At 52.0% G+C, this 15,847-nt stretch overlaps 6 protein-coding genes across 8 annotated transcripts; 4 read left to right on the top strand and 2 right to left on the bottom strand.

Annotated features, from left to right (window-relative positions):
* Nucleotides 1-63: 63 nt before the first annotated feature.
* On the top strand, nucleotides 64-3,158 carry HMPREF1120_07673 (uncharacterized protein). Its single transcript, XM_009161903.1, has one exon. It carries the CDS (start codon nucleotides 1,386-1,388, stop codon nucleotides 2,916-2,918), a length of 1,533 nt encoding a protein of 510 aa, XP_009160151.1. The 5' UTR covers nucleotides 64-1,385; the 3' UTR covers nucleotides 2,919-3,158.
* A 325-nt stretch (nucleotides 3,159-3,483) lies between these two features.
* On the top strand, nucleotides 3,484-6,844 carry HMPREF1120_07672 (uncharacterized protein). Its single transcript, XM_009161902.1, has 3 exons — nucleotides 3,484-4,064; nucleotides 4,224-5,085; nucleotides 5,143-6,844. The coding sequence occupies exons 1-3, from the start codon at nucleotides 3,607-3,609 to the stop codon at nucleotides 6,394-6,396; spliced, it is 2,574 nt and encodes an 857-aa protein (XP_009160150.1). The 5' UTR covers nucleotides 3,484-3,606; the 3' UTR covers nucleotides 6,397-6,844.
* Nucleotides 6,845-6,935: 91 nt separating this feature from the next.
* Nucleotides 6,936-10,438, top strand: HMPREF1120_07671 (MFS transporter, DHA1 family, multidrug resistance protein). Its single transcript, XM_009161901.1, has 5 exons — nucleotides 6,936-8,813; nucleotides 8,951-9,075; nucleotides 9,427-9,557; nucleotides 9,641-9,755; nucleotides 9,891-10,438. Exons 1-5 carry the CDS (start codon nucleotides 7,741-7,743, stop codon nucleotides 10,217-10,219), a joined length of 1,773 nt encoding a protein of 590 aa, XP_009160149.1. The 5' UTR covers nucleotides 6,936-7,740; the 3' UTR covers nucleotides 10,220-10,438.
* A 33-nt stretch (nucleotides 10,439-10,471) lies between these two features.
* On the bottom strand, nucleotides 10,472-11,662 carry HMPREF1120_07670 (uncharacterized protein; the record flags this gene model as incomplete). Its single annotated transcript, XM_009161900.1, has 1 exon — nucleotides 10,472-11,662. The coding sequence occupies one exon, from the start codon at nucleotides 11,660-11,662 to the stop codon at nucleotides 10,472-10,474; it is 1,191 nt and encodes a 396-aa protein (XP_009160148.1).
* Nucleotides 11,663-12,043: 381 nt separating this feature from the next.
* Nucleotides 12,044-15,752, top strand: HMPREF1120_07668. Of its 3 annotated transcripts, XM_009161897.1 has the most exons (5): nucleotides 12,044-12,442; nucleotides 12,499-12,600; nucleotides 12,679-12,762; nucleotides 12,812-14,063; nucleotides 14,138-15,752. In XM_009161897.1, exons 1-4 carry the CDS (start codon nucleotides 12,109-12,111, stop codon nucleotides 13,762-13,764), a joined length of 1,473 nt encoding a protein of 490 aa, XP_009160145.1. In that variant the 5' UTR covers nucleotides 12,044-12,108; the 3' UTR covers nucleotides 13,765-14,063; nucleotides 14,138-15,752. The 3 variants fall into 3 exon arrangements, with proteins under 3 accessions (XP_009160145.1, XP_009160144.1, XP_009160146.1); XM_009161896.1 differs by having other exon boundaries at nucleotides 12,812-15,752; XM_009161898.1 differs by having other exon boundaries at nucleotides 12,499-12,604; nucleotides 12,812-15,752.
* Nucleotides 14,513-15,049, bottom strand: HMPREF1120_07669 (uncharacterized protein; the record flags this gene model as incomplete). The annotated part of the gene is made up of 1 exon (XM_009161899.1): nucleotides 14,513-15,049. The coding sequence occupies one exon, from the start codon at nucleotides 15,047-15,049 to the stop codon at nucleotides 14,513-14,515; it is 537 nt and encodes a 178-aa protein (XP_009160147.1).
* Nucleotides 15,753-15,847: the final 95 nt, after the last annotated feature.

The raw sequence follows: 15,847 nt of genomic DNA, 5'->3' as shown, positions 1-15,847 counted from the left end.
TCAGCTTCAGGGCCAATCTGCACCTCCAGGCCTCCGTCTCCTCCGCGTGCCGTCTGGCAATCTCACCAGTCTACAGTTCTATCGTGGAAATGCGATGCAGTGGCGAGAAACTAGTCTGGCCAAAAAAGCCTTCTTCGGGCTGAAATTCCCTTTGACATTTGCTAGTCCTGTACCACCGAGCGATGGGGTGGCATGTCGAGAGGTGAAGCTAAGCGCGGCTCCCACCCACTCGAAGGTGAGTCTGGAAATCAGTCGATTCTTGTCTTGCCTTTGCCTGCCGCCACAATGGACCGTTGGCAACGGCGGCATCGCAGAATAAGGATCTGCAAGTGGCTCGGTTGTTTTTGTCTAACTAAAGGCGTCTGTTTGTTTGCGGATGGAAATTGAAGCTCGGGGAAGGTCGGCAAATCTTGGACCCCATTTGCACGACATCCAATTAAGGTTTGATATTGAGATTGCACGGCCGCCCGCCGCCATCAACAAACAGCCACATTCGACCTTGGATCTATTGACACTACCCCATCACCACCCCGGCAATGCCATCTTTTGGGCTTCTCGCTTCCGTTATCGACTACTTTTCTCTCGCTTGGACTATGATTCTTTCCGAAATCTAGGTCTCCTCCGGCCGCCACCACCAATAAATGCCCCCGGTATCGACGGAGCCTTGATCCTAGGGTTTCGCGAACATGACGCGCCAACGCATGGCCCTGGTCCATGCTAGGTGATTCAATGGCGGTCTTACGCCATACCCATCATCCATCCGCGTGCGAAAGGTTGCTGTATGCCGGGGTGGGTATGTCTTGTGTCTGTCAGTGGCGGGCCAGTCTTATTTGTCCCCTACAAGAAGTCAAACTCCTCCCACAAACCCGAATCTCCATGCGCCTGTTTACATCAGACTATTCCATCTTGCATGTGTTCTGCATATACAATTTCGGCATCTCCACAAACTTTGACATATTTTCTCCTACTTGATTGGCCTGACCAGGCCGGGTTTCAGTCTTTGCCCCTCCTTGTGCCTTGTTCTCCGCTGTTTTCCTCGTACTCGACCGCAAGCCTCGTCGCGGCTCTCAGCGATCGTGGAAACACGGTTCATTTGAACTCAGCTGGCCGTCAAGATTTTGCCCGTCGCGTCTGAGCTCAAACAAATCCTTCCTCTCATTTTTTGTCTCTGCTTCATCCTAAACCCTCACCTTACCTATGCCTTCTACCTTGTGGTGCTCCAAACATAAAGTCTTAACTTATCTCAGCGCCGGCGAGCTCTATGAGGACTCTGGCGGGAGCGGCGTCCCTTGATCGCAGCTTGCCAGTACATTCAAACTTTGTGTCTGGGTGAAAAGAAAATCAACCACTCTCAGCCAGCACGTGTCAAAGTGTTACACGGACCCATGGAGAGCCGTGTCAAAGTATGGACGTTTGCATCCCTGGCGAGTGGCTTCAGCACGGCTATGAGTGTTCTAGACCTCATCATTGCGCTGGGAATCATTGACCTTGCTGTGTTGCCTGTCTTACGGATACTCCTGCTTGTCGCATTCGGCATCAACATCCTGAACCTCGCCGTCCTTGCATACTTGTCAACTTTTTACGTCAAGGATCTCAACAACTATTCCCTGGGCTCAAGAACGGAAGCATGGGCTGTTCTCGCTGGAGGCGTGGTTGCGGCGATGGCAAGCATGGGCGTCTCCGGCGTGGTTTGGGTGTGGCTGGTCTTGAGAAGGAATGAGCTGCCTCACAGAATCTTCCGTGTCGCTCCGATCACGTTGGTGAGCGTTGGCGTGGGGACCTGGGGGTTATCGATTATCATGCAGGTTGTCTTATTCTGTCTGCTCTGCTCATGGACCAAGAGCGTGTTGAAGACCCGGCGAGCCAGCAGGCTTGACTTGGATTTCGGAATCAGAATACCGTCAATGTCGACGGCCCGAAGGACAAGTGCTCCACAAATCAGTGCATCGTTCTGTTCTCAAGCTCCTACAATCAACTCAACTCCGAGTACACCAGTCTCGAGAAAGATTAGAAGCCCCCCGGGCTCTTCCTCCACCAGAATCGGCACCGGATCGTCCAGAAACAAAATCATCCGACATTCCAACCAGTCATCAGTCGAGGCGAGCCCTCTTCCAGTAGGAGAGGCAATAACAACCGACAGCGCATTTGATCAATGGGACACGTCTTCTGTTCACCGCGAGATGCGAGCAGTTCTGGATTCTTCACCGCCACTCACTCGGTCGGGTCTCGAGACTATACCGGGGAGCAGGCCGGATTCGCCAGCGAATGCTTTAGATGGGCCTTTTCTCCCAGAGACGCCTGCATCGAGCCCACCACCACGGGCAGCAACCTCAAGTTCACCAACCGCAGTGGAATGGAGCTCCTCCCCTCGACAGCTGGGTTCATCACCACCATCAAGTCCTCCCAACTTTTCCCTCCCTAGACCCTCATTATACTACCACAAGTCTCCGCCGAAACCTCAACGGCGCGAGCCTTCTCCGCATGAGCTGGTACATCCATTGTTCCGGCCTACTAGCCCTGGACCACCTCCGATACCCCTAGGGCAAACCATGGTGACTGTTCCGCCGCTAGCGGAGCACCTCGTCTCTCCCCAAACAATTCGAAGACAGCGAAGTCAGGGTGCTGTTTCATTTGGACATCACAAGGCATTTTCAAGCAGTGATCGATCCGAGTCACAGAGCGTCGAGGACAATTTTTCAGAAAGCGAGACCAAGCGCAGTCCTTCTCTTGGAAGTCCCGGCCCGTCGATTGTCGACGAAGACGAACTTCCTCCTATCTTACCTGGATTTGTGCTGTCGGCAGGCTCGAGGACCAGTCTTGTCGGATATGGAAAACGGAAGGGCCTCAGACAAGGCTACAGCCGATCACAAGAGCCGATAGTGCATGAGGTGCATGATTCAGACGGGGGTTTCATCTGATCTTAATGTTCTTACATCCGCGGCTACTGGCACCGCGTATTGTGATGTCGTGTTTTTTGAATGAGTTATATTTGAGCAAGGAGTTGGAGGCTGTTGACATGGTTGTGGAATAAATGGATAGTCGAGAATCAAGAAGTGGGCTGACAGATACCACATGATACCGAGATATATGTTAATGAGTATTGCTATAATGACCTGAACTGAGAGACCGTGCGGTCTGTCTGTCAAATGTGTAACCAATGCTGGATTGGCGATAATTTGAACCAGCAGACAAGGTGATGTGAGAGACTCTGCTCTGCCGTAGTTGTACACTCGCAGTCGCCACAGTCCGCCGTTGAAGTTGACCCTCGACGGCGGGATGCTACGGCTCGACCCGAATGTCGTCTAGCTGCAAAGGGTTTGGTCTCGCCGCATTCCTCTCAGGCACAGAAAGCGGCGAGGAGCCTAACTACAAAAGAGAGGGGACGGAGCCCTATTAGTGGCTCCTAAGCACAGTGAGCCAGCCACTAGTGGCTTCTCTGTTACAGCGGCGGCGCTGTACAGAAAATGCTTCACTTCCATTGCTCTCACCATTCACTCACTTGTAGTTCAGCGACAACTTGAAGACAGCCTCCTATTGTGCTTGACCCACGGCATTCACAACACTGGCAGTATCTTTATTCACTTCCGTTCTGGTTTGTACACAATCATGGACATACACGGCGCGTCGCAGCCTCCGGGCTTCACTGCGATCAACAATGCTTCACTTTCCTATTGTTCACCCTCGAAAGGGCTACTATCAGCTCCTACTACTACCAACTCTTGCGACAAATGCTTCCACCTCTTCCCTTCTTTTCCAACCAAACACTCTCAGACTTGGATACCCCGAAGGTCTGCTCCTTTGTGGCTTCAGTATCTATCACAACTTCTCTCTTGTCCTGAAACCCTTTCCTCATCACCAAGAAGCTCGCCGTCCTCAGCTTGTGCCCGTCTGCATGTCCACTGCTCCTCGCGCTTAGCAGATTGCAAAAAGAGACCTTCTTGTCCCTGGATATCAAAACCATCAAACCAAAAATTGTCCAGACAAGCCTCTCGCGCTTTCACAAGAGCTGTTCCACCTCGCACTTGTTCGTCGATCAGATATACTCGTCAACCCAGAATTCACAAGTAAGTCAACTAGCCAAAACTTCCCATCCATCCAGCACCTTCGCTTTTTGATTGTCTTCAAAGATCGAAGCCCTACTGCATCTGATACTGTCGTCTGCCTTGATCGCGAGCATTTCCAATTCATGACCATACGGAAGATCCCAACTAACAACACCTCAGAATCATGGCACGCAAGGTCAAGGCACCATCTCAAGCACCTGCTGCTCATCACATGACGACTAGGAGCACTGCGTCGAGGAACTCCTTGGCGACAGAGACCAGCTTGTCTTCGGACAGCTCGCCTCTGTCGTCGGTGCCTTCCTCGTCGCCGTCGCCTCCTAGTCGTCAGACGGGAGGTCAGAAGAGAACAGCCTCCGAGGTAAGCTCGGATGGCTTGGAGGAGGGCGTTGCGGCCAAGAGACAATGTCAGAAGCCGGACAGCGAGCTGTTCGAGGAGATTGACGAGGCCACCCACCTCGAATGGAAGGACCGCAACTACTGGCCGGAGTATGATCCGGACAATCCGATCTACTACACCAGTGCCGGGATCCGGTACCGCCCGGGCGCGACCGGCGGTACCCCGGAGTCCCGGTCGCCCTCCAAGAAGTCCACCAGGGGAGGTGGCCGTGGCCGTGGTGGCGGTCACGCGAACAGAGGAGGCCGGGCGGGCCGGGGGAGGGGCAAGGGGGCCCGGGGCGGAGAGAGCCCAGAACCACCGAACCGGCGGCGACCTCTGACGCAGGATGATCGAGTGGAGATCTCCATGCTCAAGGCGAGGCAACAAGAACTTAAGAGATTCTTCAAAGTGGTCGGTGCCCAGCAAATCGACATCCTCGACCAGTTGGCTGTTGGAGACCTGTCCCGGATTGCACGCAAGGCCAAAACCCACAAAGGGGTCCCGGAGTACGACATGATCAAGGAGGCTCTTGAAGAGCAAATGCAGGAAATGCAAGCCACGATCAAGGCGAGATATCGAGTGCAGTTGGAACATGAAGAAGCCAGAATGAGGCAGGAGAGAGAGGTGATTGAAAATCAGTTCAAGGTACGTTAGGTACTCATTGCTAGCCATGAGTGAGTGAGAGCTAACATGCAACAACAGACCCACGTTGCAGAAGCTCGGAAAGAGCATCTTGCCGGTGCCGAAGGAGACATCATCCTATTCGAGCGAGCATACCGTGCGGACCATGATGACACTCACACCGAATCTGGGTCCGAAATGGACTACTTTCCGCATTATCATGAACTACCCGAACCCAACAGACAACCGCGAGGCTATGTGTCCAGCAAAATCATGGACGAAAAGCCATTCAAACAGTCATTCACGACTTTCGACGAAAAGGCACGTCAACAAGTCTTGACCGAGGATGTGATAGAGCCACTCCTCAAAGAGATGGAACGACGCAACAATGACTGGCGCGAAGAACAGGCCCGAAAGAAGTCGCAGAATATGGAGGCTCTGTCTGCCGAAGCCGAAAAGGAACTCGCCAACATCAGGGGTTATCTGATTCCCCGACCATTTAATATGAATGATGCCAACTCCTACGCATTATCGGCTCTGGCAGACGTCTCGGAATGGATGGCGCAGCAATATCCCGACAAGGCCTACATTTACATGCCATTGGCACCCGGCGAGACCTTCCCTCGTGAAGCATTGGACTTTTCTCCTCTTCCAGGCCAGTTGCCACCATTGGCGCCAGCCCCTGCACGTCGAGTCAGCACAGGTCCAGCACCCACACAGTACCCCTATCCGCCAGTATCTACCCTTCCACCACCGCCGCCTCCGCCACCGACCTCAGCGGTAATGCCACCGCCAACTCTACATCCTGCTCCTGCTGCACTGACTCCCACCACCGGACCTATTGACCGCACCCTACCTCGGATCATGTCAAGCGGACCCGGGCAACCGATTGCTCCAGCACCGCCAAAGCATGTGTCTACGCCTCGACCCACTGCTGGAAGCTCAAACTCATCATTCAGTAATATCAGATACAACACACGTTCGGGACCGCCACCCGCTCCAGCCCCAGTGTTGCCAGCAGTCACCACTACGGTCAGCAATGGACCACAACCACAACAGTACATCTTCCAACCACCACAGCAGCCTTTTCAACACCACCCTGCTCCGGGTCCTGCCTCGACGCCGCAGTATGCCCCGTCTGGCGCTGGTCATGGTGTGCCAGTTGGTCAGCAGAGTAAGATTCCCATGACTTTTGTCAATCAAACCATTGCGAGTCGCAACGCAGCTGCTGCAACGTCGGGATCTCCAGGGCATGGAAATGGGAACGGAAACGGAAATGGAAATGCTAATGGCCATGTCAAGGGTGGGCAGAGAATGCTACTACCCAAGGTTTGAGATGGAGGACGACATGAGTTGAATACTCTCAGTTTTGGGGAGGGACAGGCAGGTTCTTTGAGTGAATCTGGTTTGGTGCTTAACGAGGCACGCTGGATAGCTCGTAATCAGGGGCCAATCCACCATTCAGGGCTGCCCAAAAAAGGGCATCGCTGAGCTCAAAAAGGTGTGCATGTGCATGCGACGATCATAATCCGCCGGACGGATTGAATTGTATTAATGGAGATAGAGCTCATCACAGGGTCTTGCAGGTTCTACGAAAAAGGTCGGTACTGTTACTGCTCAAGATGAGCTGAAAAGACGTCTACTTAATGCCGCATCGTGAGCTGCAGTCTGATGGTTCTTCCGGTCTGGAAGAAGCTGCATACCCGACGTCTACCGTAGGGACATATGTACCTGCAACACCTGTACTGTACTAGTATCCGAGAACGTGTACATTTGATTCCTGCATTTCCGCGGTACATAGCTACCTAAAAGGATGTGCACAATTAAAGCCTAGTTGAATGGTGGAAGGGGATGGGGTGAGATAGCGCAGTCTACTTCTGCGCCGTCATAAACCTGGAATTCAGCCACCGACATCATCTCCAATGCTTCGGCGAGGCTTGAGACGACGCCCAGAACGAAGATCGTTACAGTCCAGTCTCTAGGTATGCTACTGGACTTCTACGACATGCTCCTCTCCCATTGCTTCTCAACCCTTGACACGGCCAGGGACCAACCGACACCGTCCCCGCGCTCCAAACCCACCTCCACACTGGCATCCCGCCCCCAGACTGTGCGCCCACGACGCTGATCCAGCAACTTGAATTGTGTCAGCGGTGTCCGCCACTGGTGGCCCTGCAGCAAGTCCTGTCAGATGAAGTCATACCCGTCCCTTGGATCGAGGATCAATACTACAGCACTACTGCCAGTGCAGTAGGATGGGCATGTGCCATGCCATTTCCCCAGAGAGCCCCATTCCCCAGTCTCTATGGTCATTGCCCATCCCTCAAGGTAGCGCAATACAATGTCGATCCGCAGCGGCTGGGCTGGGCTGACATGACACGAGACGCGGGAGAGACAAGAGCCTCTGGAGGGCTCCTAGGCTCCTCAGGCCTCGCAGCATCACTCCCTTGCCTGATGCGAACAGAGAAAGGTAAAGTCAAATCCTTCTGCTGTTAGGTACCTCCATCTCTGTTGTCCTTCTTAGCGAACGTCTTCTGTTCTTCCAACCTCGAGTCCCGCGTTGTGTTACTTTACTTTGCGATGCTCGACATTGTCATTGCCCTTGACGACATTGACAATCGTGCACTGCGTTGACAACCCCATTCACATCCCTCTCTCGTCTTGTACCTCGTCTCGAAAATGTCGGTCTCAGACCAATCCACCATCGCCAACGGCGCAGGCGCAGACACAGGCGCCCACCTCTCGCACGAGAAGAGCGTCAACTCTCCCCCCGCCGACAAAGAAAAACACCTCGGCGTGACCGGGCCCGAACTCGAAGCCTACAAAATCGACCCGGACCGCACAAACCGGACGGACGGCAAAATCGAACTGACCGAAGACGACGCATACGACAAACTAGGCTACACGTTTCCCGAGTGCAAGAAATGGATGATCCTAGTAGTCATTCTGTTGATCCAAACATCAATGAACCTCAACGCCAGCATCTACGCCAACGGCGTCGACGGACTCTCTGAGAAATACACCATCAGCAAACAAAAAGCACGAGTAGGACAAATGGTGTTTCTAGTCTGCTACGCTTTCGGATGCGAACTGTGGGCACCATGGTCTGAAGAAATCGGACGATGGCCAACACAACAGCTCTCGTTGTTTTTGGTGAATATCTGGCAACTGCCCGCGGCGCTGGCTCCAAATTTCGCCACCATTGTCGTCGCTAGGGGTCTAGCTGGTCTATCGACTGCCGGTGGGTCCGTGACTTTGGGCGTCATTGCTGATTTATACCAGCCTGAAGACTCGGGGTTTCAATATGCCGTTGCCTTTGTTGTGCTAAGTTCCGTCGGCGGTGCCCCCGTGGGTGCTGTCATTGGCGGGTTCGTAGGGCAATATTTGTCGCTGAGGTGGATCTTTTGGATGCAATTGTGTATTGGGGGTGCTGTTCAATTGATTCATTTTGTCCTTGTCCCCGAGACCCGTGCGACGATTTTGTTGGATCGGGAGGCGAAACGCCGTCGCAAGAACGGGGATACTAATGTTTATGGACCGGATGAATTGAAAAAGCCTCGGTTTCCGATGGACGAGTTTGTGCGCATTTGGGCACGGCCGTTCCTTATGTTTGCGACCGAACCGATTGTGTTGGCTTTGTCGTTGCTTAGTGGGTTTAGTGATGCGCTGTTGTTTACTTTTCTCGAGGCTTTTACGCCAGTGTTCAAACAGTGGAATTTCCAGCCGTATCAGGTTGGTTTGGCTTTTTTGTCGTAAGTTGACGGAACTCCTCTATGAAAACAAAAGCCATGGATGTTTGCGAGCGTGTTGTACGGAGACGAGAAGAGGACCGGAGGTGTGCTCTGGAGTCGAAGAGTCATCCATACTAACGATCTTTTGACTCTGTCAGATCTCTCATCGGATACGTCCTCGCATACTTCACCTATCTACCAGTGATCCACCATCACAACAAGATCCGCGCCAATGATCCGGACAAACTGTCGCCGGAGTCGCGATTGTGGTGGTTACTGTTTTGTAAGTACAGTTGTGGACCGTACCTTGCTTATTTCATGCCCCTGGGTACCCATTTTCATGTTTTTATGATTTTTCATAATATATTATTGCCGGCCTGGAACGGTCAAAGAACACTGCTGTTGCCGAGTCAGTGGTTGATCCAGGCTGGACTGCGGAGCCTGGAGGATATTCAGGTTGATTGTTGTATCTGTATCTCGTTGTTGTTGCGGAACGCGGCTGGGCGTGTTTCGTTCCGTCTGTCTCTCTCTACCATCTCCTTCCCAATGCATACAGGTTTTCTCTCGACTACTTGGGCAAGATCAGCTCGGAAGACTGACATTGACATTGCTAACTTGAATCCAAACAAAATAGTGGCCCCTCTCGAAACAATCGGCCTTTTCGGATTCGCATGGACCAGTCTCGGCCCCGACTACGGCATCCCCTGGATCGCTCCGTTGATATTCACTGTTTTGATTGCCATGGCCAATTATGGAATTTACAAGGTGAGACACACTTCCTTTTTCACCTTTCGAGGCAGCCGACTTTGTTAGTAACGAATTAACTTGTTTGTCTGTTTCTTGTTTAGAGTTCCATCGACTACATGATCGCGGCATACGGACCATACGCCGCCTCGGCGACGGGCGGGAATGATTTGGCCCGGGATTTTTTGGCGGGCATTGCTGCGTTGTATAGTACGCCGTGTAAGTAGCGAAGCGAAGTGAGGCGAGGCGAGGCGCAAGCCGAGTTGAGCCAACCAGAGCAGAGCGAAGCGGGGAGCAAGGAAGCGAAAGGGACAAGTTACAGTGCCTCTGCTAACCTGTTGTTGTGTGGTCTAGTCTACGAAAACATCGGCCAAAAGTACAAACTCGAATACCCGTCCACGATCCTCGCGTGTTTGTCAGTGGTCGTCATTGTGCCGATATATATCTTTTACTGGAAGGGCGAGTGGTTCCGGGACCGAAGTAAGTTTGCGCAGGAATTGAGTGCGGGGAGGAAAGAGCATGTGCAGAGAAGGAGGAGTACAATGGTAGCTGGGAAGGGGAGGGCTGAGATGGGAGAAGTTCAGAATGAGAAACAAGATGAAAAAGGGGGGAGAGATGGTGGTCCACTGGGAAGGGGAGGGACGTCGGGAGATGCTGGTGTTAGACATGTTGAGAGGGTTTGAGGATGGAAGCGACCAGATCAGAGGACGAGGTGAGGACTAAGAAAAGAGGACAGGACAGGAAAAAGGAAGAGGGAAGTTGTAGGTAAGGTACTGTAAGGTATGTGGATTGGATTGGATTGCATTGGGTTGGATTGACTCGCTTCTTTTGTTCCTAGGACAACCTGAATCCAGGAGATATAGTATGATTGAATTATATCAGCGACTTCGCCCTCGACCACCTACAGTACTACATGTGCCTCAAGCTCATTCATGTCATGGAGTAGATCCATCCCAAGGCACCATCTCCCTCTTCTCTCTATCCCACCTAAACACCCCCCCTTCACCAACATTATATCGATAATAGTTCTCCGTCCCCGCCGGAATCATCGCCCTTCTGAACGTAATATTGATTCTCCCCCTGTCGGCTTCTCCTCCTTTCCGTTTCGGAATACTATGCATCCAATTCGCCTGTGTGGGTCCACGCATAAGAACCATATCGCCGCTGGCGAGAGACAGCTTCAAATCCTGTGGCTGTGTCTGTTTACCGTCTTTATTTCCGTCTCCATTGTCGTTTTGATTTTCGTCCTGTTTCCGTTTGTCCGGTTTATGTCTCATCAAAAAATCCCTCCTCGCACCCAACGTAAACGACGCAATTGCCGGGTCCCGGCCCAAAAAGTACTCGTCGTCACTGTGGTACGATATACTGTCGCTGCCCGAGGCGTAGTAGTTGACTAGACAGAAATTGTATGAAGTGTTGGTGGCGGCTTCGGTGATGCGGCGGAGGAGGTCGAGACATTCGGGGATAGGGCGGGGTGTGCATTTGTATTTTGAGCGAGAAACTGGAACAGGGACAGAAGAATTTGATGCTTTTGCCTCGACTATTGTGGTCGTGGCCTCGTCCAACCATCTAAATCGACTCGTCTCATCTAATCGAAACACAGTCGTAAATCGCGGCGTGTTGACGACGGTTTCCTTTCCGAACCGCTTGATCGTATATTTTACACGATAGAAAAACAATTCAGACCGTAGAAACTCGAAGAAATCCCGCGCAATGGATTTGGGGATGAACGGTTGGAAATATAAAAGGTCCAAGTCGGGGCGGTTGCGTATTTCTTGGCCCTGGGCTGTGACTTGGAGTTCGAGCTCGGATGCGATATGGCGTGGGAGATGGGGTATTGGCCAGGGATAGGTGGTGTGGTTTGTGGTTTGGACTGGCAATGGCATTGCCGCTGCCAGTGGTAGAGATTCGGATTGGTTCGAGTTTGGGGACTCGGGGTTGGGGTGGGAGTGTGATTGTGGTTGACCGTGGCGATCGTTGACACTGTCCTCGGTCTGTTTGACGTTGTTGCTATTGGTATTCAGTGTTGTCGATACTGGTGGCAAGGGGTTCGTGTTGTCCAGGCGTGCCCTTTTGGGCGGCGTCGTCGAAGATGAAAAGAACGCGTCGAGTGTGCGTTTGGCCATGGTTCTAGGACGCATGCGTGGGTTCATGCCAGTTTGTTCACAGTGTTGGCACTTACATTAATTGGATTGTAGATGGCCGATAAGAAATACTGCATATACCTCACTGCCAGTGCCCCGGTGTATTATGTCTGCAGTGGTACGCACCTATTTCTAGGCAGTGGTTGATCGAACCCTGCATTGCATTGAGGTAGTAGGTAGTACTGCTGTTTCGGACAATCAACGACGTCATCAACCCGACTTTAATTTAAGCTTATCGAATCGTGGACAGACTAACCATCTAGAAACTAGTGTCTTGTCGTCGCTAAAAGGGGCTCGTCACATGATCAGAGTCCGTCTTCCAATCAACAGCATCAAAATTTCCTAGGCAAGAAGAAAGAACACCGAAATATCAACTTGACTCCCATAGACCACTGGCAGGCCAGGTCGACGCTCTTTGGCAATCCTGCATGGCAAGCTATCTTCGCCGCCTATTCTCCAGTGCCGCCCGCATAGAATCCCCGACGACAGTACGAAAAATGAATATGAATTCTCCAGACTTACCGGAGGTTTTCCGGCCTCCTGTCAACCGTTCTATGCAAACCCTCGATAGATCATTCTTCCGAAAAGTGGTTCCACTGGCTGCCGCCACTGTCTCCGATCCCAGACAGATCACCAATGTACGGAAAGATCTAGATAAAACTGGGGATATGCTCCGGTTAAGCAACATCAAACCTCTACGAGAGGATGAGTCAGCTCCAGGCGCAAAAGCAATTTTGCTCAGGCCTGGGATCAATGCAAACGGTAAATATGAGACCATTCTCATATGTCCCGGACAGCTATGCTTATGTCAATGCCAGAACCTGCCACATGGTCACCAACAATCTCGAAACTTGTGGAAGCCAACCTCGCAAAACTCCGTCCGTACGATTTAACCCTGACATATGATGATTGGACCATGCGTAAGTGAGTGTCTGAGGCGGGTCTCGTCTCCGAGTCCATCTTGGCTTTTTAGGAACTTTGTCTTACAGTTTCTACAGACAACATACTTGAAGCTATTCTTCCTGAAATTCCCGAGGAGGAAAAGGAAACTCCTGCTGGATTCGCCCAGGTCGGACATGTTGGTGAGTTTACACAATGCCTTAAAGCTGGGCCGCTGCTGATCCTCAACAGCCCATGTCAACTTGCGGTCGCCATACCTGCCATACAAGCACTTGATAGGCCAAGTTCTGCTCGACAAAAATCCCACAGTCACCACCGTCATCAACAAGATTTTGGATGTGGGCCACGAGTCTGTTTTTCGCACATTTCCGTACGAAGTTCTCGCTGGACCCGATGACCTCGACGTCGTAGTTCACGAAGCAGGATGCGAGTTCCGATTCAACTTTGGCAAAGTTTATTGGAACTCACGGTTAGGGACCGAGCATGCGCGGGTATTCGAGACCTTCAAGGAAGGCGAGGCGGTGTGCGATGTCATGGCTGGAGTAGGCCCGTTCGCCGTTCCTGCTGGCAAGAGAAAAGTGTTTGTGAGAGCTAATGACCTAAACCCGGATTCTTACGCGAGTTTGGAAGACGCAATCAAACGTAACAAAGTCGCCGATTTCGTCACGGCTTCATGCGAGGATGGTCGAGAATTTATCCGCCGGGCGACCAATGAATTGGCCAGTCACCAGCGGACTGTCAAGCTTGCAGCGAAAGTAAAGATCTCACGCACAGCAAGTGAGGAAGAGAGAAAGGCCCTCCAAGAGGAGGCGGAAAAGTCGGCCAAGGTCTTGCAGGAGCCAGCGGTCTTCTCGCATTATGTCATGAATCTTCCCGCTACTGCGGTGGAGTTTCTCGACGCTTTCAAAGGAACTTATCATGGCCGTGAAACCGAGTTTGCGCCATATACCTCGATCAAGCTTCCCCTGATACACGTCTATCTTTTCCAAGCCAAGTTGGCTACGGAAGAGGCTGAACTTGCCGAAATCTGTGAACGCATTTCAAAACACATTGGCGTCGAAATCAAGAGCGACGACCCGGAACTGGAAATGGATATACGATATGTCAGGTTGGTCGCGCCAAAGAAGAAGATGTTCTGCGCAACGTTTCGATTGCCAGCAAGTGTTGCCTTTGCAGAGCCTTAGCTTCAGCTGGGCTTGTTTACTGTTGCAGCTCATGACACTGTTGCAGTTCACTCGGTGCAACTCGCAAATGCTCTGCCAGACTATGCTCTGTCGTCATCGGTATACTATGCTGCATAACCGAGAGTCGGGTCTCTAGCCCGGGGACTGACGGTGCATTGCAGTAGATGAAGCCATGGGAAAACTCCCCATCTGCACGGCACGGTGAAAGAGGGGACTTTCATACCTGTGACCAAGGGCTTGAAGGGACATCTCCTCGCACCAGCGGCAGCCTATGGACGCAAAGATCCGGAGTCAACAGAGTGAGTGGAAGCAGCTCAATCTCGAAAACGGATCCTTCGAAAGTCCCCAGGCTGAAGTATTACTATCCCACTAGCAACCCGCGGCAGGTCATTGCTGGCTGGACTTGAGTCTCTCTCCACAGAGCACAATGAGCAAAAGCCCGACGCATATGGATATATGCAAAATCTGTCTAAGCCGGTCCAGAAATCTCTGATCGACTCCCCACAGAATGAAAACGAATGCTCAGAGGCTGAAAAAGAAAGTTTACAGTGCCTGAATTTCTCCAGATCAACATGGCACTTTCCACTGTCTACCGCGTCCATCACAACTCTGAGTATCGCTAGCCTTGGGTATCCAAAACTCCCGCCGCGTCGGACTATTTTATCCGTCCCAAATTCAACTCAGCTTCGACCTTCATTCAGAATTCAAGTTCCAGTCGCTGCAAGCCGCAAACCGCAATCTGCAGACTTCACATGACCACACATCGACCGCATGACACGGTATATTCCTTCTCACGATAATTCGGGTCCCAACTATCGAGCGACCACGCGTCATGTTCGGGAGCGGCAGCCTGGCCCTGGTCTTCTGTGGCTTTGGTGCCTTTGTTATGGTTTGGGATTGGCGGTGAAGGTGTCGCAGCTGTTGCTGCTGCTGGTGGCGGTGGATGAGGAGGAGAAGGTGATGGTGGTGCCAGTGATCCAGGTCCCTCGAGTCCACGGTCGAGCTCGCCGAGTTCAAGTCGTTGGATCTTGCTATCACTGCCAGTACCACTGCCTCCCCTCTTCAGGTTCGCAAGTGGAATTACTGGAACTCGACAACTTGAATAGCGCTTATTCGGAATGGGGGCAGGCCGTGTGGCATTACTGGCATGGTTCTTGTTTGTTTGTGGTGTTGCCACCGGGGGAATTGGAACTGGATGTCCCATAGCGGCATCAGCTGACGTGGGACGCTGTTGCTGTTCTTGTTCCACTCGCTCCCGCTCCGCCATCTCAGGTGTCGTTGTCATGATTGTCGGTGTGGTGGTGTCGTGTCTGCTCTGCTCTACTCTGCTCTGGGAGCGGCTTTGGGCTGTGGTCGCCGTTGCTATGATGGGGTTGTGCCAGGAGAGCTCAGATCCGTACGAAGATGCCCAAGGACTATCGTGCGCTGTGCACTTTTTGTCAAATTTGGCGTTGCGGAACAAGATGTGCATTAGGGCCCACCACGCCGCCGACAAGATCGGCCGTGATGGCGATGATAGTGGTGCTGATCTTGATGATCTTGACGATGGATAGCGAGTCCTCTGCTCACTGCCGGTGATCAATATCGCTATTCCTCCGCTCAGGATCTTAGGCTGGACAGGACGTGAGGCAAAGAAACGGCGGCAGAAATCAAAGAGAAGAGAATATAGACAATTCAAGATCTTCTCGGACTAAGGTATTTAAGCAAGAGCAAGTGAAATCTAAGCTTCTGTCTTCACCTTGTCGACTCTCCTCCTCTCTCATGGACAGTCACCATCCCTGCATCACTGCACCACTCAGGCTCCATCATGACTGGACTGGCTATCAGTGTCACCAAGTCGAAACAACTCAACTTCACTACACCGGTTCCCCGGTATGACATGCCAGTTCCATGCCACCAGAGAAGCATGAAATGCAGTGATAGAAACTTGAATCGGATACTACTAAGTATCAGGTATAGTTATAATTATCGATCGTACTGCACGCGCTATTCAAACCGAACTGTCGCTCATCCGCGTGATTGTCTCCTTAACCCTCAAAGAGGCCCTTTCTTCGCGAGCCACTTCTTTATCCCCATTATTGAT

This window comes from Exophiala dermatitidis (genome assembly GCF_000230625.1).
Source record: "Exophiala dermatitidis NIH/UT8656 unplaced genomic scaffold supercont1.6, whole genome shotgun sequence".
Taxonomy (NCBI): Eukaryota; Fungi; Ascomycota; class Eurotiomycetes; order Chaetothyriales; family Herpotrichiellaceae; genus Exophiala; species Exophiala dermatitidis.
This window is presented reverse-complemented; position numbering and strand designations above follow the sequence as displayed.